Genomic DNA, 27,778 nt, shown 5'->3' with positions numbered 1-27,778 from the left:
TCTTAGGAAGGTGCTGAATGCATAGCCTCAGGAATGCCCAGGCAGTCTGCCAGGGGCTCCTTTCCTCCCCCATCCAATCCTGTGGAGGTCAGGGGTGGGACTGTGGTGACCAGAAACTAAGCTGTGCCTGTTGTTCCGAAACCACATGACAGGTCTGTCATCCCTCCCCCATCTGGGCCTGCCCAGCCAGACCGGCACTGGGTCACGCTGTGTGCACGGGAAGGATTCCTGCCTGCTCAGTTCTGAGGACACACTGCCAGGGGTTGGATGTCACCTCTGCCCCTGGAGCGGGGTCAGGAACAGCCAGGGGCCCCTTCCACCCATTAGAATCACCCAGGCCTCTGGGTGAGGCGCCTCCCCTTGCCTTGGGCCTGGTCCACTGAGCCAAGGACTGCTTATTTATGGAGCTTTTTCGGCTCCTCCTGAAAAGAACAAGCCCATGTTGCCTCTTGCCACATCATTTTCAGAGTCCCTGGAAAAATGTACAGTCTTTTATTTCTTGATCAGAAGGAAATTCTTTCACATGAGTTTATGCAGCCCCTTTACCTTTTCAGAAGCAACTTGAATGCAAGTACTGTGTTGTCAACTGGCCTCACATGCTCTCTGGGCTGAGGCTCAGACTTCACCTTCCTCAGAGGGGCTCCTTTCTCCTGGGTGTGTGCTCAGCTGCTGGAGAAAGAAAGGCCTATTGTTTCCATGTGCCTGCGTGCTCTGCCTGGCTGCACTCTGGGTGCTCCTCCCAGGAGGTGGAAAACCGCCTCCCTGAGAGTGGATCATTTCGTGCCTTGTGTTCTGTTTGGTTTTGTTTCTGGCCTTTCCGGCTTTACCATCCTCCCTTGCTCTAGCACTCTTTATTTCTCTCTATACTCTCTGCACAGTGAATTTGCCTTTTCTACGCCTTTTCGTGACCGCTCAGTTCCCAAGGGAGGGTTGAGCCTGTCTCCTACCTACAAGGCTCACGCAAGTGGCCAGGGAGAGAGTGAACAAAGGCACGCTTGGTCCTGAGGGAGGCCTGGAATGCAGCGTTCCTTCTGCCTGGGTGTGGACGGTGCAGCTGTGCTTTAGGGCCTGTGGGGCTGCTGTCCCCCAGCAATGGATCAGGGTTTGGATGTGGTGACAGGGTGAGCTAGTGTGGCCTTGAGATCCCTGTCCTTCGGTACTCAGATTGCCCAGTGGGTCTGAGGCACTGAGACAGGAGCGTCCCAGCAGTGGGGGGATTCTACAGGGCTCTACCTCTGCCATATTGTGGGCCCGGAGGGACAGACCGTCCCAGGCTAAGCTCCCTACCCGGCCCTGGACAGCAGTCCTGCCCCACCCACCAGCTTTCTGGGCATTGATACCGTGAGGAGCAAACATAGCCCTCTCTTAGGAAACACCGTGAGAAGCAAAAGCCTTTTGTGAGTCGGGGCTGGGGTCGCTGTCTTTCCACACTTCCTTCCGCCTACCTCCCACGTGCACAGAGTGACCTCATGCTGCCCTCTCGCGACCAAACTGCTCCTCATAATTCATCACAGGAAAATTTAAATTCATAATGAAAATAATAGCAATGAATATATGGTAATTCACCCTGCCTGGATTCTACTCATTTTTGTACTAGTGCAGTAATAAAATACAATGTTCACTTTTTCTTTTTTTTGAGACAGGGTCTCACTGTCATCCAGGATGACCTTAAACTCACACTATTCCTGACTCAGCCTCCCGAGTGCTGTGATTACAGTTATGCACTACTATGCCCAGCTTACGTTCAATATTTTTTGATGGGGGAAATGGTCCACAACAGCAAATGTGCAGAGTGCTGACCATAAGCGGCAGCAGGTCAGAGGACGCCCTTCTCCAGCCTGCTGCCCGGCCACTGGCTGCCCCTCTAGGCCCTGCGTGGGGCCCGCAGTGGTCCTTTCCTACGACTTCCCCAGAAGGGCCTACATTTCCCCCAAGATAATGGGGACAGGATGAAGAAACAGGGGAGAAAGCAAAGCACATGATTACTTCTCTTCAGCCTTGAAGACTTTTTCAAATCCCTCAAAGCCACAAAACACTTTGAATAAAAAGTGACCTATTCTTTACTGATACTGAGAGTTCCTGTATATTAAGATGAATGACCCGTGACTTCTGTGTTCCCTCTCCATGAGAAGGGGCCTCAGAAGTGATCTCACTGACTGCTCGCCACAGCCTTGAGGTGGGACCATCCGGATGTTCACAGGAGGACCCTGAGGCCCAAGAGGTCACATACTAGAGAGGCAGGAACAGCAGCTTGAACTCAGGTATTCCCACTCCAAACCCTTCACCCTCTGCTACACTGGGTGGCCCCTACCCCACAGGATGAGAACAGCCTGCAGGGTGGGGAGGAAATGCTGCAAAAAATTAGCAAGGCTTTACCCTCCACACCTGTGCACTGAAGAGTCAGTCACAGCCATCCTCGAGTCTCGGTGAATAATGGGCCGAACACTCACGCCTTTTGACCTGGAAACCACTTTCCTTTTCCCTTCTCTCCTGGCAGATTCTGTCAGCCTCTGTCTCTTCAATCCCTTGATACCTGGCTTTGGAGGAACTTCCTTTTAGGCTTTGCTTCCTGGTCTGGAACTGGGATGGCAGCTGCCCTCCATACTCCTTTAGCCCTGTTCCCTCTCCTCTCCTAGACAGGCAGGGTAATGGGCTTCTGGAGACTCATGGCAGAGTGAAGTTTGTCAGCTTGGTGCTCAGTGGTGTCCAGCTGTGATGAAAGCAGTGGGCCCAACGCTGAAAAGCTCGAGAGGGCCTGATAGGGACAGGCAGGTGGACAGGCACAGAGGCCGAGGACCCAGGGGGCAGGGGGACAAGATGCTGGTTCTGGGGTGGAGTTTCCTGAGAAGAGGTCCTCACAATCACGGTACAAGGAAGGGACACACAGGCTCACATCTTTACCAGTGTGAGGCACGAGGTTCACACCTCAGAAAGCCTTATTCCAGATTGTCCTTTCGTGCAATGGCACTACATGAGACCGCACTTGTATTCTTACACGGTCTATAGAAACTCACAAATCAAAAACTCTTCTTGAGAGCCAGGACCTGGCCTTTGAACATATGTCATCTCATTATTATCAGGAAAACTTTGGAAGGTGAGGATTATTTGTCCTGCTTTACATATTAGTAAACTGAGGTTCAAAGAGCTTAAGAGACTTGCCCAATATCACAAATGAGGAAAGTATTGATTTGGGCTATGATGTAGCTCCAGAGAATGTTCCACCCTGGAAACAGTATGCCTGACCACAAATCCCTTAGGATAATTTCCTGCTTTGGGTCCAAAGGGAATCGCTCATAGTATGTTAGGTAAGAGCACGTGAGCTTTCCATTGACTGGATTTTCAAATTGAGTGATCAGATAACTTAGCTATGTATAGGTATGACCGGACCCAGAATTGTCCTTTGTCCTGGTTTCCTGTCCTCTTCCTTGCATACAAAGGCCAAGTCTCAATGTGTCAACCCTTGTGGACTCCTTTATGTGTCTGTCTTAGATGTCTGGGCAGCTGTGGGGGAACTGACCCACATCAGGCTGGAGGGAACACGGTATCTGAAGACAGGCAGATGTGGGTTTATATTCCACCTCTTGTTTTCACACAGTTCTACCCGGACTGTAGGAGGGGAATCAGGACAAGGAGAGGTAGAAGGGTCAGTGTTGGCCATGTGGTCTCAACCTGGCTTGGAGTGGGCAGGTTCCAGGTCCATTTCCCTATGCCACCAGCCCTCTCCAAAACAGTTGGGACCCACTGCTAGTGGCTAGCAAACCTCAGTTCAGGGGATACAATTTCAGAGGTCCAAAGACAGCTCTGATAACTCCCCAAATTCTCTTCTGCACATTGGTCTACAACTCTCTAAGTTTCTGGCCATGCACGGAATATAACCATCCCCAAGAGGGCCCAGTACTTTCCAATATTAGAGAAAAGCAGCGTGGGGTGAAAGGAGCCTCAAAGAACCCAGAGTCTCTACCCATGGGCATTGAAGCTCTGTCCTCTCATCGCTAATATTTTAATAGCGAATAATATGATAGTGAGCTAACTCTTCTGAGGAGCTGTTCTATGCAATTTACATGTTAACTCATTTAATGCCCAGAGTAGCTCACTTCCTATTTTCTAGCAGAGTGAGCACATCCATTGTCACACCAAAGAGAGGCAAAGGTGGACCTCGAAGGCAGGCATTGGCGTCCTGCTCCTAACCTCCTTGTCTTTCTGGCACTTACTGGAATAATGAGGGCTTCCTTCTAGGGAGGAGGGCAGGACTAAATGAGATCATGCTTTTAAACTTCCAGCACAGAACAAGGATTTGATGAATGCCTTTTCCGTCTGTGAGGGAATAGCTGTGCCTACATATCAGCAAAGGTCTGTCTCACACATACCCGTTCTAAGCCAATACCTGAGGGATGAAGGAAAGGGAGCTGCTGCTAAGGTGAGTGGCAGGAGGCGAGGACAGCACCAGCACAAGAGGTGTGCATGGGAGGCTAAGGTCAGAGGGCCAAAGCTGTGGCCAAGTACTACACTTGCTCTGAATACTGAGGCACACACCACACTCCTGGAGCTCTGAGTCCACGAAATGGGTCTCAACTCCTAGTCGTCCCTATATCACGGTGGAAGACTCCTGGTTCACCCATAGGCCTGAGGCCCAAATGAAGACTTCTCAGCCAGGGTGTGTGTGTGTGACCAGGCACGGTACAGGAGTGGGAGGCCCCTGGAAGGGAGGAAGGCACCATCCCAACAGCCACTGCTGAGGAAGGTTTGAACCACTCATCGGTGGCACCAGTGCTGCAGGAGGTTGGGGGAGGAAACAGGGCCATTCTGTCCGGGGCCCAAGATATCCCAGGCCCACACTCAAGCAGCGGCCATCCCACCCCTGCCTTGGCCTGAGTCAACCACTGGCAAATGGAAAGTGTTTCTTGGATCCCAGAAAAAAGTCTCTGTGGAGCAACACGTAGTCCATGTCCCTCAAGGAAAGTTTCCAAGCCATACTGGCTCAAATGAGAACCCAGCTCTACCAACACAGACTGCACGGGTAATGGTGACTGAGGTGCATTCATTTCTGTTTATCAAGAGTACATGGGCTCAGGCCGGGTGCGCCTGGGCCAAAACAAACAGACGTTGATCAGGCAACACATGAGCACGATTGTTTCACCATGTTCTCTCTGAATGTCCCGTGGCTCAACTGACACATCTTGCTTGGGATGGTTTAGGATGACTGAGATGAACTGCCACGACCTGTTCTGACTTTAACTATTTCTGTTTATAGGCACAGGCTTCGTATCCAGTACAAAGTGAAATGAGGACATTTTTCTCCACAAAGTGAAATTGCTGGATCTCAATTGCTTGGATGTTTTGGGAGTGGCTGTTTAAAAATCCTCCCCACTGCTTCGACTTGCTCTGCTCTTTGTAAGTACAATCAGAGCCCCAGACTCCAGGAGAGATTAATCCGGTGTCCTTGTTCTACTTTGTTCCATGTGACCAGCTGAACTGGGCCTTTCTTGTTCAAGATTTGCAAAGGATAGTCGAGACCCTGCTTCAATCACTGGCATTTCAAAGAGGGTTCTTGAAATGACAAAATGGTTTCTTTGCACTGTCAACATTTTCATCATCAATGAATATTTATGAAGTGCCCACACCGAGGCTGCTTGCCAATTCTGAACCAAGATAAGAGGGAAGGTTCTTTATTCTATTGCAGAGAGAGATTTAGTAAATAAACTGCATTTCTTTTAACTTCTGAAAGCCTTCCTTTTCCTGGGGGGGGTGATTTTTGTTTTTCCAAATGAGAAAGGAAAACTTTCACCAATGCATGGTATTTCTTCAATCATTTTGGTTTCTAAAAGTACTTGTTTTCTGAAACCTTCAAATTATCTTATTTCTTTGCACTAAAAATACTTGAGTCAGTTGAACATTGGTGGAACTCATGACATGTGGCAGCTTGTGAATTCAACAGATGGTTTCATTTTTTTCTGACCCATTTTCGGCCCTTTGCTCTGCTCCACCCAAGAACAAATCATTCAGATGCTGTATTGCTACAGTGGTTCACAAGGGGAACGCCATCACTGGTGGCATTGGTCCTTGGTCTTACACTGACCCCTTGTGGTGAGGAGAGCAACAGGCTGTCTTCTAGATGGGCACCGGGCTGCTGGGCTGATCTTGGGTCCTTTCGCTCGCGAGCAGGCACTGGGCTGATCTTATGGAGCCCATGGAAGGAAAAGCTTGTGAGGTCCTAGATCCTCCACTCCCAGCTAAGTACCATGTTATATGCTCTCCAGCACGAAATGGCTCTGGGCTATGAACTTGACTTTTGCTTCTTGTTTGGGACACAGGAAACCAGATCGCCTCAACAAAGAAAGTAATTTCTTAGGAGTCTGATGCTTAGAAATGTGTACTCACTATTCCAGGCCTTTGCAGACATTTTTAGCCACAGCAAGACCCACTTAATGAGGGACACTAAGTTTCTTTCACTTCAGGATTCTCGGAATGTGGCACACTGTCTGGCACATAGTAAATAAATACACCATAAGAACTTGTAAACCGATTTTGATTAACCTCCATCTTCAACAGATATTTGTTGAACGTTTAACTATTTGTGGCCCCTGATATAGACTAGGGATATGGAGAAGTATAAAGAGATCTGACTGGAGTCTAGTTAGACAATCAGGCCAGGCATAAGAAATGACACTGTCAAACATTTTAATTGCGCAAGGAATAAAACAGGCAGAAAGAGACACTGGCTTTAAAGTTAATGCAATCCACCCATGACAATGACATCAGGGGCAGCTTTCCTGACTGCTGGGAAATAAACCCTGCCTTTAAGGAAGTGACAGCAATAAAAATGTATCCATACCTCCTACCCGTGCTAGTGCCTCTATGTACACTACTAATTCTCATAATTACAAAGGGGAAATATTATGACCAACCGAAAGATTATGAAACTCTTGCTCAGAAGAGTTAAGCAATTGTGCCCAAGGCTGCACAGCCACTGAGGAGGAGAAACAGACTTGTAACGCAGGCCAGTCTAACTTTAAAACCCACGCCTTTCTTCATCGGAGTACCTTGGGGCTCAATTTAAAGCAGCTTCAAAAACAAGCTGATACTGCTTCTAGGAAGCGATGGGCACACAGAGAAAAGCTACTGGCCTCCGTTTCTCTAAGACCGAGACTGCGTGGGTGGTAGGTAGAACTACAAGGCCAACAGGGTTGATCTTTGGACTGGCCACAGAAGGCAGGTTGGGCTGAGCTGTGGGCATGCGAGTCACTGATGGGGAAGAGCCCAGTCATGCACAACTGGGAAGTGGTGCTCACACTGCCTCGCTCTAAAAGACCCGCTGATTTCAAATCTTATTATGAGGATGCTTTATAAAGAGGCCTGAACCCAGGCTTACATATGGAAAGACTGGATTAAAATGGGACTCTAGTAAAGCCATACAGGCTGCATAGTATAATGGCTTAGTTATAGACTTTGGAGCATGCTGGGTTTATATCCAGGTTCAATCACTTACTAGCTCTGTGAAATCAAAACCTCATGGGTTTCTCTCCTACCACAGAATTTTTGAAAGATGCTAAATGAGTTAGTATATGTGAAATATTGATAGCATCTGTCATATCACTTATTAAATAAGGGTTGATCTTTTATTTCTTTTTTTTAACAGGGTCTCACTACTCTGTAGTCCAGGCTGGCCTTAATTTTTTTTTCTTCCTGATTTTATTTGTTTACTTTTGTTACTGGGGATCAAACTCGGGACCTTGTGCTTGCAAGGCAGGGGGCAGAACCAGTGAGCTACATCCCTGGCTTTAAACATTTTATTTGCCTGCCTTAGCCTCCCAAACGCTGGGCTCACAGTCATGTGCCTCCACGCCCAGTTGCTGCTATTTTTATTCCGCTAGATTTTAACAAAAGCGTGTATCTTCAGAGTTATCAAGTGTTCAAGTCAGGACTAAGGGCCTTAAATATGGCTTAGGTAGAGATACATCTAAAGACAACTTGATTTTGGCAACAGGGGGATCCCAATGGAAACTCGAAGATCATCCATTGCATATAGCCAAATGGTGACCTCTAGTAGGAACCGTAGTTCTTACTGACGTACCAGAAGCAAAGGGCACTGGAGTGAAAGATTGGAGTATGGCAACTAACTGTGCATGGGAAGGTTGTCCTGGACAAAAGGGATAGTTGTTCTGGAAAGTTTTTGTGAGAAGCCCTACGCTTTGGGAGTGGAGTTATCTTGACCTTCACAGTCACTTCATCCCCTCTAGTCAATGCTGAGGTTCTCAAGGGCTTCTGGTTATACCCACACATCAGAAAGCAGAGACGGTACGAATCTTTTAAAATCACCCATGTGGGAAAAGGATTTTAAAGTGTCCATCTTAACGGACATAAAGGAAATAAAGTATCTGGAAAAATTTGATGGTAACAGTAATAAATTCTAACTCTAAGGAATGAGTTCATATTGACTAAATATAGACACAAATGGAATAAAAGAGGGAGATGGACAAACTCTTACACTGAGATTACATCCAATAAATGCGGAGGCAACGCTGGAATTAAGAAATATTTTCAGAGTCGGGGATTTAGCTCAGTGGTGCCGCCACCTGCCTTAGAAGCACAAGGTCCTGAGTTCGATTCCTGGTATAGAAAGAAGGAAAGAGAGGGAGAGAGAGAAAGAAAGAAATTTTCAGTGACTGTTTCAGACCAAAGTCATCAATGGATGTTAAAATTGGTAGGTAGAAGTAGGATTTTAAAATATACATATGATCTTAAAGTGTCTCCCCATAAGAATACTTACTAAGTACAAGGGGAAAATAGTAACATTTTCACATGAATACTGTGATAACCTGTGACTAAGGGACAAATTGACATCATGGCCTTCCCGATATTATGCACTGCTAAATAAACCACCTTGCTTCTGTTATATTCCTTCCAAAACCACAAAACTCAAGTCTAATCAAGAGAAAATACTGCACAAACCCAAATTGAGACATTATACAAAATCATTATTTTAATCCTCAAAAATACCAGGATATTGAGATGACAGAGAAGCCATTTACTCTGATTTGATCATTGCACATTGCATACAGGCAGTGAAATGTCACACTGACCCCCACAAACAAATGAAATCACTATTGTAAATTAAAAATAAAAATCTATATCCGGATGTGGTGGTCCTTATCTGTGATCCCAGCTACTCGATAACCAAGGTCAGAGAAATACAAGTTTGAGGCCATCAAAGGATACTTAGTAACTTGGCAAGATGCCTCTGACTCCAAATAAAAAACAGAAGAACTGTGGAGGTAGGTCAGTGTGAAGGCTGTGGGTTCCATTCCAGTACTACAATAACAACAATGATAATAACAACAATAACAGTAACAACAACAACAACAATAGGCTGGGGTATAGCTCAGCTCTACCTGGGTGAGGAAAAAAATATATATATTATATATTTTTCTGTACTGGGGATTGAAAAAGGACCTTGTACTACTTTTGAGGCAGGTGGTGGCACCACTGAGCTAAATCCCTGGTCCAAAAAACATATTTAAAAAAATTTATGAGGTCAAGTCACAAAAGCAAAGACAGACTGAGGCTTAGTCCAAATAAAAGGAGACTAAAGAGAGATGGTGAATAAAGGTAATGTATGATCTCAGGTTGGATCCTGGACCACAAAATGGGGCACTGGTAGAAAACTTGGCAATTGCTGAATAAAGTCAATAGAATACAATATTGGGCCATCTCTCAATCTCCGGATTCTGATAATTACAGGGTGTCCATGAAAAAAATGTCCTTATTTTTAAGGAATATACACTGAAGTACTTACAGGCAAAGGGACATCATGAGAGCAATTCACAAACAGCAAAATAAAATAGTATTACATAGAGTGAAAACCTAAGTGTGGTAAAATGTTAGTAGTAGGGGCATCTGTGTGAAGAACACACAGGTCTTTGATATTTTCAGCTTTTTGTAAGTCTAAAATAATTTGTGTGTGTGTGTGTGGTACTGGGGATCGAACTCGGGTCCTTGTGCTTGAGAGGCGGGCAGCAGAACCAAAGCTCACTCCCCAGCCCTAAAATAATTTTTAAATGAAATGTTTACTTCAGTTACTTTGAACATGAGTATTATAGTGGGCTGAATAGTGTCCCCCTCCAGATTCATGTCCACCTGGAACCTGAATATGACCTTATTTTGGACGTACATCTGCAGATACAGGTAGTCGAAGATCACACTGGATCAGGCCCGACCAGTGATGGCACACTGAGTGCCCGACTGCAACCCCAACCCATTTATTAATACGAAGTGCCAGCACTGCAACCACACCTGAACACTAGTACTGAGGTCCTAGTATAGAAAAAGGAACTCTATGTTAATACCTTTTGTCTCACAAGAAAAACACAGTAACAACTTGTGTCATGGGTTCGTCATCGTGCCAGACCCTGGAATGCTTAGAAGACCATGTGAAGACAGGGAAAAAAGGGCAACGTAGCTTCAAGTCAAAGAACATGATTTCCAGAAACCACCACGAGTTAAGGAGTTTTCAGAAAGCATGGCTTTGTTATCACCTTGATTTCAGACTTCCAAGACTCCAGGTCTGTCAGAGAATATTTGTTGCTTTACACTACCTTTGTCCGGTATCCACAAACCTCTAATGATGTTAGAAATTATAGTAAAATTCAATGAACCTCACACCTACCACTGTAGAGTGCATTATACACATTTCCTCTAATTCTCATAAGACCTGAATATAGTAGGTTCAATTACTAACCTTTAGAATGGCTAAGTGTAAAGATTACACAGCTAGTAAGTACTGAGCTAAGCGCTGCACCCAGGCAACTGCTCCAAAATCCATACTGTCTCCGCTCCAATATTCTAGTCCCCATACAAGCTTCACTGCTGAGCTAAAGAGGTGTTTAGTTTCTGCCTGCTATTTCATTTAAAACAAAACAAACCAAGTAAAATACATGTGTAGGCCAAGATCTGGCCCAGGACCCACCAGTCCGCTGTCACCAGCTGCTAAGGCTGTGAACTCCAAGGACCTACGCTCACTTTTAGAAAAGGAACACACACATTCGGAAAGGCGGCTGGATAAAAAACAATGCTTAAGCTCAAAGACAAGGGAGCATGAATGAAGGACAACGGGGTTTCAGTGCCACAGAATCAGTGCAACGTAAAGTCACTCACCTCCCTTCGGCGTCACAGATGGTTCCTGTCAGACTGTGGCTTCCAGCTGCCTACGCTGCGGGGATACACGGAGTTCAAGGTCCACACAACGGACGCCACTCCTGATTTTCACAAGGGGGAAAGTGGTTTCCTTATTAAACTGTGTGCATTCTCTTTGTCTCCAGCTGAACTACGCCCTTTCATATGTCACGCTCTAAAATTAATTTTTAAAAATCTGGGATTTAAAAAGAAACCCTCACTGCCAGGCGTGGCAGTACACACACCCCTGTGACCCTAGCACGCTGGGAGGCCAGAGCAGGAGGATCACAAGTTTGAGCCTGGACCATTTTGCAAAATAAACAAACAAAAAACAAAAGGCTGGGGATGTAGTTTTGTGCACTACTTATGTAGCGTGCCTAAGGCCCCAACACCCTTTTTAGGCCAAAGAAATACTATGAAATTACTTTGCTTTTGGAAACTTCCAGGAAAACAATGTTTAAATTAAGATTATTTTGTTTTATTTTTTGGTACTGGGGATCGAACTCGGGACCTTGTGCTTGAGAGGCAGGCAGGGGAACCACTGAGCTAAATCCCCGGCAAGAAAGATTTTTTATTAGAAAGCTATCAAAGCAAAACTTAGGACTTCAGTGAAGAGTGACAGGATGAATACCCCTTATCTGAAATGGCTGGAACCAAAAGTTTCAGTATTTCTACATTCTGAATATGTACATATGTACACAATGAACTATCTTTGGACTGGGACCCAAGTCTAAACACGAAATTCATTTATAGCTCGTGTACATGATACACACGGCCTGTAATTTTATACATTGTAATAATTTTGTGTGTGTGTGACATTTGTGTACATTAAGAATGTTACCGGTCTTCTAGAACTAAGATACAAATTATAAAAGATGACTAATATTCCATAACAAATAAGGATTTATATGAAAAACCGCAATCATTAGGACAAGTTGTTTACATTGATGGTTTAATGGCTATTGTGGGGAAATGGAGGTTAGAACACACACCAAGGCTGTTGGGATGCAAGGACCAATGAATTAAAAATTGAGGATTCAAGGCTTGGCGTGTTGGTGCCTGTCTGTAATCCCAGCATGCAAGAGGCTGAGGCAGGAGGATCCTGCACATTCACAGCCAGCCTGGGCTACCCAGTGTGAGTTCTAGGCCAGCCTAAACTACATACTCTGCCTCTAAATAAATAAATAAATAAATAAATAGTAAATAAAAAAATCAGAAAATCAAAGTTGGATATAGAGACACACAACTATAATCTAAACTATTTGAGAGCTGAGGCAGGAAGATTTCAAATTTGAAGTCAGCTGGGACAACTCAGTGAGACTATGTCTCAAAAATGGATGAGGATGCAGCTCAGTGGTGGGGTGCTTATCTAGCATGAACATCATCCTCCGTTAAATCCTGAGTACAGCCAAAAACACACACACAAAAAGAATAGAGAACTCAGTGTAATACCATGCCAATGAGGCAAAGAACCTAGTACTACTTGTAGAATCACATACACAGCCTAGGACTCTACAGACTTCTGAATTTCAGACCAATTTAAAAAAAAGAAAGAAAAAGGAGGACCCTAAGTAGGTACACAGCTTACTAATAGGGCAACTGCCTAACATGCAAGAGGAATTGCGTTCAATTTCTAACCCCAAAGGGGAAAAATTAAGGTTCTCAAACCTGAATCTGACCAAACCTGAAAAGCTGTCAGTTTTACAAGAAAAATGGGACAGAATTTTTTGTTTTGAGACAGGGTCTCACTATGTAGCTGAGACTGACCTGGAACTCCGTATGTAGCCCAGGCTGGTCTTGAACTCACAGCAATCCTCCTGCCTCAGCCTCCTGAGTGCTGGGATTACAGGTGTGTGCCACCAAACCCGGCCAGAAAATTTTGTCATACTATAAAGTTACAATATAAACCTAGAATACGGAAAATTTCTTAGGATCTGACCTAGTTACTTCAAGTAAATTATACATTAAAAAATATGGAGAAATGTGATTAAAGCCAGCACAGTAGGTAATAACCTTGAGTAAAACAATTATAAAAACAAAGGATGAGAAATAGCAAACCTAGATACTTAGTAGTAAGGCATTATTGCCTTTATAATAGAAATACTGTGGTTGTTTTATAGAGTCCACACTTTTTGGATTGAAATAATGAAGAATGAAATCATTTGTCTGCAATTTTCTTCCAAATAAAAGAGAATAGTAGGGCCAGAGATTTAGCTCAGTGGTTCTGCCACCTGCCTCGTAAGCCCAAGGTCCCGAGTTCAATCCCTGGTACCAAAAAAAAAAAAGTGAGTAGTGATAAATTCATAGGTTATAAACAAGGTTGGCTGACCATAAATTGATACATTCATTACTTTTCATTGTTTGAAACATTCCAGATTATAAGCTTGAAAATGTAGTTTTGTTTGTGGTGCTGGGCATGTTAGACAATCCCTCTACCACTGGCCTGCATTCTCAGCCCACATATTAAGTAAGTATTTTAAAATAGAGACAGAAAGTCCAGGCATAGTGTTGGGCACCCCTAATTCCAGCACTCAGGAGGTTGAGGCTGGAGGATCACTACGCACATGGAGACACCGTCGTAAAAAACTAAATGGGAAGTGGGAAGAAAGTGTTCAAAAGGGAAAAAGGAGGAGGAGGGAGGGACAAGAAAACAAGTGAAAACAGAAGGGAAAAATGGAAGCAAAGTTTCTGTACATAGGGAGGGGAGGCGTCTTGAGGGGGGGATGGGATAAACTAAAATTTATTAACAATAACAAAAAAACCCAAACAGGAGCAGCATAGCATAAGGCTGTAAATCTCAACAAGAACCTAGAAAACTGACCAACAGAGCAAAAATTAGAACCTTGAAAGACATAACTGTCCAGCCTGCAGCGCCATCTTCTTGAACATCTTTAACAAAACACCCTACATGCAGGTGTAACCCCAACTTCTCACCCTCACAACCCTCACCAGTTATCTAAGCAAGGAGAAGACACAAGTTAGACACTGAGGACCCACGATCTATTTGCTAACAGGGATCGGTTGACAGATACTTTCCTTCAGAGCCTGTCTTCCAAAATAAAGTTGAATTTTTTGAAGTGATTTAAATTCAGAAATGTTTGTAGCTCAAAAATACATAAAATCATATTCAGTAGAAAGATCATTCCCTAAAATACATGTACACTTTCACGTATAAATTTTAGTCATATGGAAATAAATCCTAGTAAGTTTATCTACCAAAGTTAGCATGAGTGACAAATTCAAGCTGGGTCAGTTTTTGTGACAAAGGTTCTCACCACTTCACTAAATTGCTCAGGCTAGGCTCAAACTAAGATCCTCCGGCCTCAAGGTTTTCCAGTGCAAGGATTATAGGCATGCACATTACTTTTTAGTTAGAAATGTTAACTGATTTAAGCACACTTTTCTAAATGAATCTTGACTCCCTCAAAGAAGTTGCCTTGTATAGATACCTTTTTCCAGACCCACTGCCTGCCACTGGTTTAAATCGGAGTCACCTCTGGAATTCTCTGCAACTTTTTTTGGTAGTGGGGATCAATCTTAGGTCCTCGTGCTTGCAAGGCAGATGCCAGTTCTGAGCTAAATCCCAACCCTGAACTTTCATTTTTAAAGCAACTTTATGAAAATAAATTCTCCGGATGTTTGATGTTTTGAAACAGCAACTCATTTGGAGCCATGTCTAAGGAATAAGATTAATCAGTGGGCAAAAACAAAACAAAAAACCCCAGAAAACTTAATGTTACTATAATCTTTTAAAGATACCTGTATTTATCTCTAGTTTGCTGGGGGAAACATCTTTTTGCATGTAACCTAAGACTCACTTGGGTAGTCTTGTTTTTTTTTTTTTTTGGTACAGGACCAAACTTGAGACATTGTACTTAGCAGGCAGGGAGTGGCACCAAGTGAAATTCCCAGCCTGAGTCCTAAGCTAGTTTTTTCTTCCTGCAGGATTTCCCTGCATTGCCCAAGGGGGATCAGGGAACCTCACTTGATTACTCTTGCAGCCCAGGTAAAATCATTAAGTACCTAAATCATCAAAAAAATGTTAAAGCTCAATGGCTGGGTCTTTCAGTCATGCTGAATATTTTCGTTTAATAGGGCAGTTTACTTTAGAAATAGTACATAAGCCTAACAAATTACCTTCTGGTACCATTCAAGGTCAAATTAGATTTTTAAAGTTTTAGTACAAGGTTAATGTTTAATATTTATATTAGTGGGCTGCTGTCACTTGCTTTTCCTCATAGTAGTGAAGGCTGTTAATAGCTCACAATACAGACTTTTTTGCAATACTGGGAATTGAAAATAGTACTATGCCCATGTTAATCAAATCCTCTACCACTAAGCTACATCCCCAAGCCCCTTTCACTAATACAGGGTTCTCACTAAACTTCCTAGGCTTTAAACTCTCCTGCCTCAGCCACCAGAGCAGCTGGGATGACAACTATGCCACACCTAAGAATTACTTTAATAACTCCAAATTACAGCTAACAGAGAAAAAGAAAAATAGGCTTTGTCAGAAAATCAGTACAGCCATTTTACTAGTAAAATTTTGCTTTTTAATAATTTATTTAAATAAGATATTTGAAGCAGTTTAGAAAATCAAGATTTGCATTTTATTTCCTTGTAAAAATCTTTACACATGCAGACAAACCAGTGTTAAGAAAGTATTCACCGTCATTTAAACAAATAACCACTTAAATAGAACAATGTCTGCAATTTTTATCTGTATAAAAATAAGATACATTTTTACAGAATTCACGCTCCAGTTTGTATAGCAATAAACAATACACAACTATAATAAAGTACAATTGAACCTGATCATGGTTTTCAATTGGATACTGCTAGGGCATTTCAATGTGCAAAAAAATTTAACATAGTTCTTTTCAAAAGAAAATGTCCTCAGTGTTTGTTTCTAGAGACCTAGAGGGTTTTAAGAAATCACATCCTAATCAGTTTGCTTTTAATGGTTTGAGTCCATACATCATACCATAGATAGGTAAAAACCAGGAAGAGATGCAGGCTCAGAGAAGAAAGTCAGCGTCTGTGCCTGCCATGTCCTGAGCGACTGCCACCATGGTGCTTGCCTTTGTGAGATCTCTCAAAGGAGCGAGATCTTTCACGCCTGTCCCGATGATGTCCCCTTTCATGCCTGTGTTTCTTGGCAGCATCTGAGTGATCCCGAGACTTGCTCTGAGATCGAGAACGGGATTTTTTCCTTTTATGACCATGTCTATTTGAGCTTTTTAAATCATCTCTGGCATGCTTGGCCTTAAGGTGAGGAGAACCATGGTTATGATGTCTCCGAGGGCTTTCACTGTGACTGCGGGACCTACTTCTTGACCTTGAGCTGTATGTTCCAGATCGACTCCGCCTATTATTGTAACTTAGATAATAAAAAATTGAGGTTTAGATTCAGTTTCTACAGGAAAATTTAAATTTTTTAATGAACAACTGATTATACACACTTTGCTAAATCAATGACAAAAGAAACTAAAAAACTTTTCTAAATCTATCCTTCATTTGCTTCACTGAGTCTAACTAATAACATTAGCAATGTACTATTTTCCAAAAAGGGGAGCAATTAGTGATTTTTACAAAGTATCTTAGAGCCTTTGCTATATTCACATGGCTGAAGAGTCACAAGGAATTTGCCATCTAATTAGGAAGCTAACTAGCAAAGACTCTGGCTTTAGTTAACTTTACTGGTTATTAAGTTACTGAAACAGTGACTTTCTGTAACTGGAACTGAATGGAAAGACACTGTGTTCACATTATATACTTTCTAACACTTCTCCAAAAAACTCCAAGAACAGACAGAGTATCATTAAGGTAACCTATCCATAAACAAAATATTACACACATCTAGAACACATCTCTTCCCAAGCTTATTTTCCTAATTTACTTCACGTAACCCAAGCCTAATTCTGAAAACAGGTTACGTCCAATCTTTTCATCAGAGCAATAATCTTTAAAGACTCCGAATAAGAACGCTTTCCCTAAGGAGTCATTTACTTACTGTCTTCGTGGAGTATGTGATCTAGAACGTGATCGTGTTCTTGACCTTGATCGACTTGCGCTTCTGCTGTTTCTACTTGTCTTGCTGTCTTTTCTTACACTTCAAAAAGCAAGATATTTTAGTTAATACTTAAATAAAAACAAAAGATTCCTCAAATTATTTTCTATTTCAAGTATACTTACCCATTGTAAGGGCTTTTGGAAGCCTGTTGTCTATCCTCAGGCTCTTTTTTGACTGTCTTCACATTAATGGAGATTGGAGACTTTTCTTCAGCCTTTACTTCTCTTGGTGATGCTTTTAAAAGAAATAACGATTTGTTAACTATTGGACTTAAGAAAGGGCTAAAAGTTTCTAAATGCAATGCAAAGTACTGTATTTCCAAGTACCACCTTTAGGTGATGGCTGGCTTAACACAACTGTTTCTAGCAAACAGATACATGCTGAACTTTCCTAATAAAGATAAATTCTCAGAAGGGGAAGTGGGAAGGATAGGGGGAAGGAAATAAGGAAAAACAAAGAATATGAAAAAAGGAAAAAATGGAAACAAAGTCTTTGTAAATAGGGAAAGGAGGAGGGGGTGAGGGGAGGGGAGGGTCACGGGGAAAAATGCGAACAAAGAAAGATATATCATGGAAAGGTACAAGATCCCAATGATGAATGTAACTGCGTTTACCTTAAATGTACCAATAAACAATGGGGAAAAAAAGATAAACTCTCAGTGCCCAAGGTAATTTCAATTCTGAATTTATCTTACATGGCTTAGAGGCTGGAGAAAATCCACCAAGTGTTGAAAGGGCAGGAGTTCCATCTGGATTCAATCCCTTTGCTTTTAATTTGGCTTCCTGCAAGGCTACTTTTCTTTTTTCTACTTCTTTTTCCAGCAATTCATAATTGGGCTGTTGAAGAAAAATTAAGTTAGTATTTCCCCTTTAGCAGTGTCTAGCTTCTTGGCACGGACAATGTTAGTACTATCTTCAGTAAAAACAGTACCTTTTTTCTGGTATAAAGCCTAAGAGTCTCTATACAGATCTCTTGGATCTCCTCTTCCGTAGTACCAAAAAGAAGAAACCAATGGGGCCGAGTTGGCAATGGAATCTAAGCCATGGAAAGAGAGTATTTCAGTTATTGGTTTTTATTGAAATTTCTAGTAACTCTTAGGATTTACCCCACAGAACAAAAACAGGCTACATAAACCTACCTGAAGTGCTCTAGCTGCAAGGTAGATGCAAGCACATGCTATAGTCTCTGGTTGAAAGCGAACAAAAACATTGGTTCGAAGACTGTCATTCATATAATTCCTGAAAAATATTTCAACTATAAGCTTTGTACATAAACCAATTCTCCTGAAGCTTATATAATTTGGAGACTCAATCTACTTTATTCTTTTTTCTTCCCTTATATTCAAGTCCTCATATTCTAGCATATTAACAATTCTCAACTCAAAAGAATACTAGGAACATTCTTTAGTTGTTCTCTATGTGATCCAAACTCCTTTAAATAATTCAGCTTTGCTATCCATATTCCTCTTTAATGTATTTCTGTAATAAGCAAAGCTCTGTAAGTCAATGACGTGACCATTTTCAGAAATGATAAACCACTCCAACAATACTTCAAGCCATTAATTACTGACCATCTCTCCTTTATCCACAATGAAAAGCAGTACCGACCAAGTTCTTTGAAAACTGAAGATAACTGTGACAGGGGTAAAAAGATGTTTTTGTTAAGCTATACTCTTATTAAGAAAACTAAGCTACTTGAGAATAATGTAGGTAGGGAAGTGAAGAGCAATAAATATACATAATTGCCTTGCTTACATACCTTTTTTGCAGTGTAAATAACAGGAATAAATTACTTCAATTAATAAATTGTTGGAATTTCTAGTGAGCTCTCCCACAAATATTTTTAAACTAAAAATCTACAAATTATTTAGGCTGAAACTAAATGAATTACTTCTTAAAAATCCTTACCCATAAAAACTACTAAAACCTGTTTTGTAGAGCACATTAAAGTCATGCATTTTATAAACAGAATGAGACTTCTGTGTTATTACTAAGTATTTATGGAGTCCAAAAGATGTATGGCAGTCATAAAAAGGACATTTTGCAGGAAAAATCCAGAACATAAAAATTAAAATAAAGTCACATCAACAGCTTAAAAGAACTGTGGCTGAGCCACAATCTCCCTGGCTTGACCTTAGCCAGCACTCCAAAACACACATCTGCATCTCAAATGTCCAAGTTCAAAGGTATTTAAGTCATATTAACTTCTTAAAAATGAAGTACTTATTGTATTATTATTGCCTCCAATTGCACAGCAACTGCAAATTAACCCAGCAGAGAACTGGTGCCCATTTAAAGATGCAGGTTGTTGCTTCTGTGGCAGAATTCATGCTATACACACGATATATAGAAATTTAGCCAAACTCCTAATTTTAAAAACCCATTTAATTAATAATGGCTGGACAACAAATTTATCAAAAATGAACTATTCATTTTGATAGTTACAGGTATACATTAAATACATAGGCATGTTGAATAGTTACTTCTAGAAGCAAATATACAAATCCTTTCGACACCCCGACAGAACTAGAAGATGCTGCCAGATGGATATGGACCACTTCAGTGAATCTCGGATGAGAGCTTGCACTGGATTGGCTGGAGAGCAGGGCAGCCAATCAGGCCATCCTGAGGTCATGGGCTGAAGTGCAGAGGGCAGAGTTCTATGACTTACCATCATGGACTACCCTTTAATTAAAGAGTAGAAAAAAGAACAAAGTTAAATTGAGTTCTCCATTAAAAGTAATTAGTCAAGCCAAGAAAACAGGAAGCAGAAATAAGCATTATTGACCTTTTGGTTAAATAAGAACAACAACAACAAAAAAAAACCCAAACTTATCTCATTATTTTGGAAAAAGAAAATGAAACTTACTTTATTTCTGCTTCTGTTTTCCTGGCTAGAAATGAAATGTAAAAAAAGCAACTTACCAGGCAGTTTGAACCAGGGTTTGATTACGTTCACATTCTAAGACTTGTAAATACATTACAATGATCTGAAGACAAGGGGGAAAAAAAACTCAATTTAGCATAATGATAGTTCTTTCTCACAGACTTCCAACAAACTAAAAATATTAGGTACAAGTTCTATTTCTCCTATAAACTGCATAGATAATACACATAGATAACAATAATACCTACAAAGCACTTGTAAGTCAATGTGGGTTATTATGTATGTTCCAAAACTGGAGAGAAAATAATGCATAATGCGCTCAAAATTAAACAAAAAAATTGGGGCTGTGGCTATAGCTCAATGGTAGAACACTTGCACAACATGTGTCAGGACCCGAGTTAATCTCCAGTGTGGAATAAAGCAAGCTTCTTTAAAGAGACTTTACTGTTAAGGGCACTGTGCTAAGTTTATTTCATTTCATTTATCAAAACACATTTACATACCCTAAAAACCCTACGGACACATTATGCTATGTTTTATGCTGTGTTAAGCCCAAATATTATAGCAAATAAGCACCCAACTCTGGTAACCACTGAGCTATTATTTATATTGATAATATGAAACCCAAGGAATGCTGGAGAAAGCCTATCAGCTTTTTAATAACGGTAAAAATAAGCAGCACCTATGGTTTGAACAGTTATTCTGGCAGTGTGCCAGGTACTTCTGCAGCCACATTATTTATGCCTCAGAATGAAGTATTCCACCATCTAGTATTTCAGGTAGGAAAACTGGGATTTAACCATCGAAACAAACAAAAAAATTATTAGATCACACAATTAAGAGTGAATATTTGAACCTGTTTTGACTTCCATTTTTCTGATTACTCTCTTGTCTAAAAGAATGCTTTTTATTTTTTATTAGGTTTTGAGATAAGACTCTCACTATGTAGTTCAGGCAGGCTGTGAACTCATGGCTATCCTCCTGCCTCAGCCTCCCGAGGGCTGGGATTACAGGCATGCACTACCATATCTAGCAAAGAATGCTTTAAAACCATCAATTGTCATATATACATAATAAAATATAAAATCAAGTAAAATAAAATTTTAGGAAACGCCCTAATACTTACGAAATATAATTTTGTATATTCTACAACTCACCTTATGAGGATGCTTGACATGAACACAAAATCCCAACTCCTTTAGCACCCTCCTCTCTGCCTTGATAACTTGGTTTTTGGTGTTAATGTAGTTCTGATCAAGAATCAAGGGGCTTGGAGTCCTACAGTTTGTAAGAAATAAAATCAAAACTGTTTTGCACATCCAAAAACTTGTATGTGTGGAATCTCCATTTTCCCTTCCAACCAACTATAGGCAACAGAAACCAGCTTTTTTAAACTCCTGAAAACAAGTTAAAGCGTTCATCTTGTGCTGTCCAAGTTACGCTAATTAAGTATACACAACCAGACATAAGTTCCTAAAGGAACTAACAACTCTAAAACAAAGTCACTTAAATACTCTTAATTTATCCCTGATTTCTGATCTTTGACTAAAGTATTTAACTTTAACATAATTCATCATCACAAACTTCAATAGGCTCCAGAGACTTTCCACAGACAAAATTAACGTGCTTCAAAACAGGGGTAATTTGTTTAACCCAACTGTTCTAATTTCTGCTCACACAAAACAAACCAACCTCAGACCTAAAGACACCAACTGCCAAATGAAATCAATCTTACAAATCCGTTTCAAAACCCATGCTGATCTATGAGATCCACACCTAAATTTGGTCAGAAATCTAACCACAGGCAACTTAGTGTATAACCAAAAGAGAACGAAAGATCATACTGAAAGAACCAGACAACACATTCAAGGTCCCTGAGCCAGAGTAAATTTCACTAACTTCAAGTTTTTCTATTATGTAAGTATGAAAATAGCACACAGAAATAGTGCTGTTCCTGTGGATTTGTCTTCTGATAGAAAAAATTCCTACCATTTACAGTAAGATGTCTTCACAATTTAACACTGGTTTTCATAAGGAAATGTTAAGGAATAGGATAGGACTTTAAATTCTATGAAATTTACCATGTTCTTTGATACATTCTTGGATCCAACCAACAAAATCTACACTGTTATTAAAAAAACATTGACTATATGTTAAGTATATGGATAGAACATTGAATAATCAGTTTTAGCAAATAGATTTAATAATTTTTTGCTCTGGGCAGAATGCAGCTTTTTAAAAGATACATAGTCATTCTGAGTATTTAATCCAATGTAATACTTGTTCCAGAAAAATGTAACTTCATATTTTAAAAACAAAAGCCTATTTAAATATATACACTCGAAGGTTAAGAAAAATTTGAAAAAGGGGCCAGGGATTTAGCTCAGTGGTTCCATCACCTGTTTCACAAAAGCTCAAGGTCCCGAGTTCAATCCCCATACCAAGAAAAAAAAAAAAGAAAAAAAAAGAATATGAAATGAGATACATTAACTATCCCCCCTCTGGTGACATAAGAGCAACTCCTTCAAAAAAAAAACCACCTATCATGTATTTTCCTCATCTAAATTACAGTAAATATATTAATGACTCTTGCTAGTTATTCTATATCTTTTTCAAGTTACATTAAAAGTTTAGGGATCTAAAAAGATGAAAACTAGCAAGACACTTATTAATGCTGAAAAATGTCTCTCACTAAATTCAACTGCTATCTATAAAAGATGTAAGGCCATCACTTCGGGAAATGCTGCTAACATTAAAATAATGAAGCCATTTATCAGGACATAGGCTACAACCTGCTTTTAAAAAATTAATTCATATGTGAATCCAACACACAAGAAAACATAGTCCAAAGATCTTAAGGCTTATGATTTTTCAAGTTTTACCATTATCACAAGAAATATGAAAAAACCCAAAACATCATTTCCACTTCAGACTCTTAATGACTATTACACAACTGAATGTTACTTATAGTTCTTCAACTGGAACCGAGATAAGCTCCATTATAGCTGCCCAACACTTAACTCCTATCAACCAACCCCTACAATCCAGATAGTAAACGACACCATTAATATCCCTATATAAACATAATTTTACAAAAGCAAAGTTCTGTAATATTTTTCTCCATTATGTTGATCAAAATTATCTGTAGTTTTTACTAAGAAATCCTGAATTAAGAATTGCTTTCAGCAGGGAATTTAGCTCAGCGATGCCACTGCCTGCCTCACAAGCACAAGCACAAGGTCCAGAGTTCGATCCCCAGTACCAAAAAAAAAAAAGAACTGCTTTTAAATGTTCTTGGAATAGGCTGCTAAATACTTGTTTGGCTTATGGCTACTATCGGGTCCCAAAACAGACCCACTATTCAATTCTGCTTCTATTATTTTTATTTTGCCTTAAATGGTGCCATAGTTTTTCCATTTCAAAAATCTCAATGACTTCACAACACACTGGGGGAGGGGGAGGCAATATAGCTCAAAGGCACCAAACCAGTCTTGCCAAGTGCAAGGTCCTGAGTTCAATCCCCATACCAAAAACAAAACAAAACAAAATAAAAAACCACACTGAGTAAATAAAACCTAGAATGTTACTATTAAACTAAATGTTCAACTTGTTGCTTAGTCCTTCCATTGCCTAGTAGCCATCATTTTGTTCAGAATTGCTTTTACCTCACAAATGGAAGGCTCAAAGAATACAAAATTTACAAATGCCTTAGAAATTACTATGTATCAAAGATATAGAATGCATAAATCTGCACAAATAAACTTAGGAAAAAACAGTGTTTTATTTATGTAACGAAGTATCCATTAGTACTTTTTGTAGTAACACATCATATTCAGTTAAAGCTGGCTAAAACAGAATCTCTTCCCTACCCAGTAAATGTTGCTTGCCCATACAAGAATTGAAGAGGTGGCAGTTAAAAATTTTTTGTGGGGATTCAGCTATTCAGAGAAACTCAATCAGGACTTAATATTTAAACTACTGAATTCCTCCTCCTCTGCTTGAAGTTTCTGCTATCAGACTTTTCTGATTAATTTATATGAGAACAACTTTGAAATCTTGATTCTTGGTCATTAAAAACTGATTTAATAGCTACTTTCCTTTAGCATGACCAATCTGATGGAAATATGATGTAACAATTAAAAAACTTAAGAATTAAGGTTCAAAACACTGTTGCTCTCATTCAAATCTTATAGGACTCAAACTAGTTTAAGAGAAGACTGTATTAAAACTATGAGTTATATATAAGTAGATTACACAGAACTTGCAATACCTACTTCAAAGGAAGGAGGAATTCTTTAAGGTGTTTAAACAAACTGAAGGCCATGTTTATAGCCACAGAAATGAATTGCAGATAGTAACTAGACTAATCACTTCAGACCTTCCAAACTCCTATGAGGGGTACACTGAAAATGCCACAATAGTCACCAATAAGAGCAGTTAAGCCAATCTGAGAGTTTTAAGCAAACCTTTAAAATAGAAACCTGGCTCCTTAAAAACAACAACAAAAAAAATCCTTTACTACTTGGAATGTTATACAGAAAAATGTAAATTATATCTGGAAACCAGTGAGATGAAAAAAACAATCTTTCCTTTAAATTCAGCCACATATTCTGAACTTCAGACAATTAGCAAACTACAAAAAACTAAAGAGGACAGACCAACTACCAAAGGAGGAAGCCTAGGCATTGGTACTCCCTCGCTCCCCCGTGATTTTACAATGTGGCCAGTACTGAAAGACAATCACAAAGGCTACATTACATGTCTCACTAGCATTTTCAAGGTCACACAATAAAGTCATGCACAAATTGGGCTAAAACACATCGAGACCGATTTGTTTATCTGAAACAAGTTATAATATCAATGATACTTCCTAGCAACATTAACCTATGCCAAAAAAACCCCCAAAAAACAAAAGAAAAGAAGAAAAACAACAAAAAACAAAACTAGTTCTAATAACTTGGACAGCAAAGACAAAAGCTTATAACAAGAAACAGGAGTTTTCTAAATGGTTCACCAGTGGCCAACCTGTTAGTCCCCGATTCCAGTGACCTATTCTCAGAGCACTGGCTTCTCCTTGGGGATTTTCGATACTTCACTCACTGTTGCCATGACGACAGCTTCATCTCTATGTACCACTCCACATCACCCAGGCTTTGGTAAATGTAGCTGGTCGCTGTATAGTCGGTTGCAAGGGAAAAAAGAGTTGAAGTTAATAACATATACAAGTTACGTGTCTGAGTAAACTTGTAATATGCATAGAAACACTTTTACATCCTGCTTTTTTTTTTTAAAAAAAGAAGGGGATTCCATGCAATTAAAAAGTCCTTTTAAATTTCATGCTATAATCAGACTTCAAAGTCAATTTCTGTAATGACCAAAAAAAAATAAAAAATAAAAAAAGCAGTTACATCAGACACAACAGTTAGATAGAATTATATTAAATTAGTTCAGAAGACCTTATTCTGACATGAAGGAAGAAAACTTAGGTCTAGCAGGAAAAGGAAAAAAAAAATTTAAACACGTGATATTAACAGCTAGCTCAATAATTCCAACACTACTAGAAAAGTGCAGTACCTCCTTTACACAAACAGAATCTGTTGACTAAGAGCCCTGTATTAAGTGTCCTTTGTTTTAAAACACCTTGAACATCAGTCACATACCTAAATGCAAATTTAAGCTCAGAACCTGCCAAATACCAACTGAAATCTTCCCATTTCTCAATGATACCTCACCACGACACTAAAGATATTTTGAAATGAAGTAAAAGATTATTCCTGAACAGAATGAGAAAAGATAGACCAGAAAAAGCAGGTAAGAAAACTAGAAAATGCTATGAAACAGCATTTAGATATCAACATTTCAGACTTTCTGAATAGGCTAATTATTTTTAAGTTATCTCACTATTTGCTTCTCTTGGTAGTTCCACGTGACTGCCAATTTACAGATTCTGCCAAAAGACTACTTATACAGAATACTAATTAGGCACTACTCAATCCCCAAAACAAACTTATAATCCTTTTCTAACTCCCTTTCACACACAGTACACATTTGTTTACCACAACTACAGTTCCTTGAACAGCAAAAGCCAATCCACACCATGGATATCCTTCTGCAGCACGTACTAGAAATCACAGACACAGGAAGTCCTGCAACAAAACTTTTTGGTACTGCCTCAGATGAACACTTAAGAGCCACACAAAGTTATCAGGTTATCACAACACCTAAAAGGCAAAAGATTTATACGATCTCAAGAGAACCCAGAGTATCACACCACCTAAAAAAAAACACTATTTCTGCCTTTTTTTACAAGGTCAAATATATGGGCTAACTCCAAGAATGACTGAATCAGTAGAGTCATTCTCACCCACTCAGAGACTGTATCTGACCAAAGCAAAATACCTGCTCAACCCCTTTGATTTCAAACTATCCTCCTGCTGTCCTTTCAGATCCACCATTATATGATATATTGTAGTTCAGTGTTGTGAAGTACACTTAACACAGGCCAACCTCCATTCATGAAGATTTAACTGGGACTTCCCAAGTAGAAAAACAATCTACACAGAACTTTGCCTCAAAATCAAGTTGAACTACAAGTGTTTAAACCATCTAGCCTTCAGTCTTCTAGAGAAGAAAAGGGGGAATGTAACTCATAGAATGCACTCACACCTGAGCCAAATTCCCTTTCTTGTTTAACCTTAAGCCAATAGACCGGCTTCAGAGAACTGTTAAGACTGTCCATAAACACAACTGCCTCTATAAACTTTGGATAGCTGGTTAACTGGGGTTTTTCCGAATTAATTTCAGTATCAGCTTTCCCCATATGAATGTTAAAACTTTATTTAAAATGCTTTCTTTTGCATCCATGCTAATTGGAGAGAAAAAGATGTTTTGATGACTGGTGTGCAGTACAGCAGTAGCGGGTGTTATGTTTAATAATGCCAATCTTACCTTTTTCCTCTCAACTGGCGGAGGTGGTGAAATACATTAATCACATCTCTTATTCTTCTAGGTGCTTCCTCGATTTTTGATGCAAGATTAATACAGGCCATGGCAACAATCTGAAAGAACCCAGAAGTGGACATAAATTGTTATCTCGCTCCAAACAATGTCTAACAACTTATTCTTACCCAAGAATAAAACACAAGAGGGCCCTTAGGTGAAATATTAAAACTGACATGTCCAGTCAATAGGCATTATCTACGCCACTATTTCAACTCTTAACTCTGGAGTCAGAATAAAGCTACGCCTCACGGGAGTTGTACTGTAAGTTCAAAACTAATTCTTTGTGAGAGCTCATTCAGGCTGAGGATCCATTTCCCGGTTTCTGAGACACATTCTGTGGGCCCCCACTTCGCAGCGAACGAGAAGTAGGTACAATGGCTTTAAAGTAACCACTCCCTCTCCGGAAAAGCTGGAGGCGACACTGACCCCCCCCTTCCGAAGAAATCGCGTTTCATACGGCTCCGCAGTGCTTACCTCGAAGCTGTGCTTGACGAAAGATTTAGAGTAGAAAAATCGATGAAACAACACCTGCCCCGTTGCCATCGCCACCTGCAGACGAGAGAGGACGGAAGCGCAGGGGTCAGGCGGGCCCGCGCCAGGCGCCGCCGCCATTTTGTGCCGCCGCTCGCTCCCCTTCCCCCTCCCGCC

General features: G+C 40.5%; 1 protein-coding gene across 4 annotated transcripts in view; it reads right to left on the bottom strand.

The window, feature by feature from the left end:
• Nucleotides 1–567: 567 nt before the first annotated feature.
• Ccnl1 (cyclin L1) overlaps nucleotides 568–27,778 on the bottom strand; it is a 27,678-nt gene continuing 467 nt past the window's right edge. Inside the window, exons 1-11 of one of the 4 annotated variants that reach the window (XM_019209400.2) lie at nucleotides 27,605–27,753; nucleotides 27,077–27,186; nucleotides 21,286–21,406; nucleotides 20,167–20,231; nucleotides 18,381–18,480; nucleotides 18,173–18,277; nucleotides 17,937–18,078; nucleotides 17,365–17,476; nucleotides 17,183–17,281; nucleotides 11,152–11,252; nucleotides 568–669 (exon numbers count right to left, since the gene is read on the bottom strand). In XM_019209400.2, coding sequence (XP_019064945.1) covers nucleotides 11,180–11,252; nucleotides 17,183–17,281; nucleotides 17,365–17,476; nucleotides 17,937–18,078; nucleotides 18,173–18,277; nucleotides 18,381–18,480; nucleotides 20,167–20,231; nucleotides 21,286–21,406; nucleotides 27,077–27,186; nucleotides 27,605–27,742 — 1,065 coding nt within the window. In that variant the 5' untranslated portion in view covers nucleotides 27,743–27,753 and the 3' untranslated portion in view covers nucleotides 568–669; nucleotides 11,152–11,179. Of the gene's footprint in view, nucleotides 670–7,750; nucleotides 8,608–11,151; nucleotides 11,253–15,834; nucleotides 16,550–17,182; nucleotides 17,282–17,364; nucleotides 17,477–17,936; nucleotides 18,079–18,172; nucleotides 18,278–18,380; nucleotides 18,481–20,166; nucleotides 20,232–21,285; nucleotides 21,407–25,228; nucleotides 25,302–27,076; nucleotides 27,187–27,604; nucleotides 27,754–27,778 lie in introns of those variants that run through there. The other 3 variants (XM_019209401.2, XM_010636914.2, XM_033759338.1) reach the window with 3 other exon arrangements.

This window comes from Fukomys damarensis, unplaced genomic scaffold (genome assembly GCF_012274545.1).
Source record: "Fukomys damarensis isolate Sample0158 unplaced genomic scaffold, DMR_v1.0_HiC HiC_scaffold_37, whole genome shotgun sequence".
Classification (NCBI taxonomy): domain Eukaryota; kingdom Metazoa; phylum Chordata; class Mammalia; order Rodentia; family Bathyergidae; genus Fukomys; species Fukomys damarensis.
The sequence above is the reverse complement of the archived record's forward strand: the minus strand, read 5'-3'. Positions and strand labels throughout refer to the sequence as shown.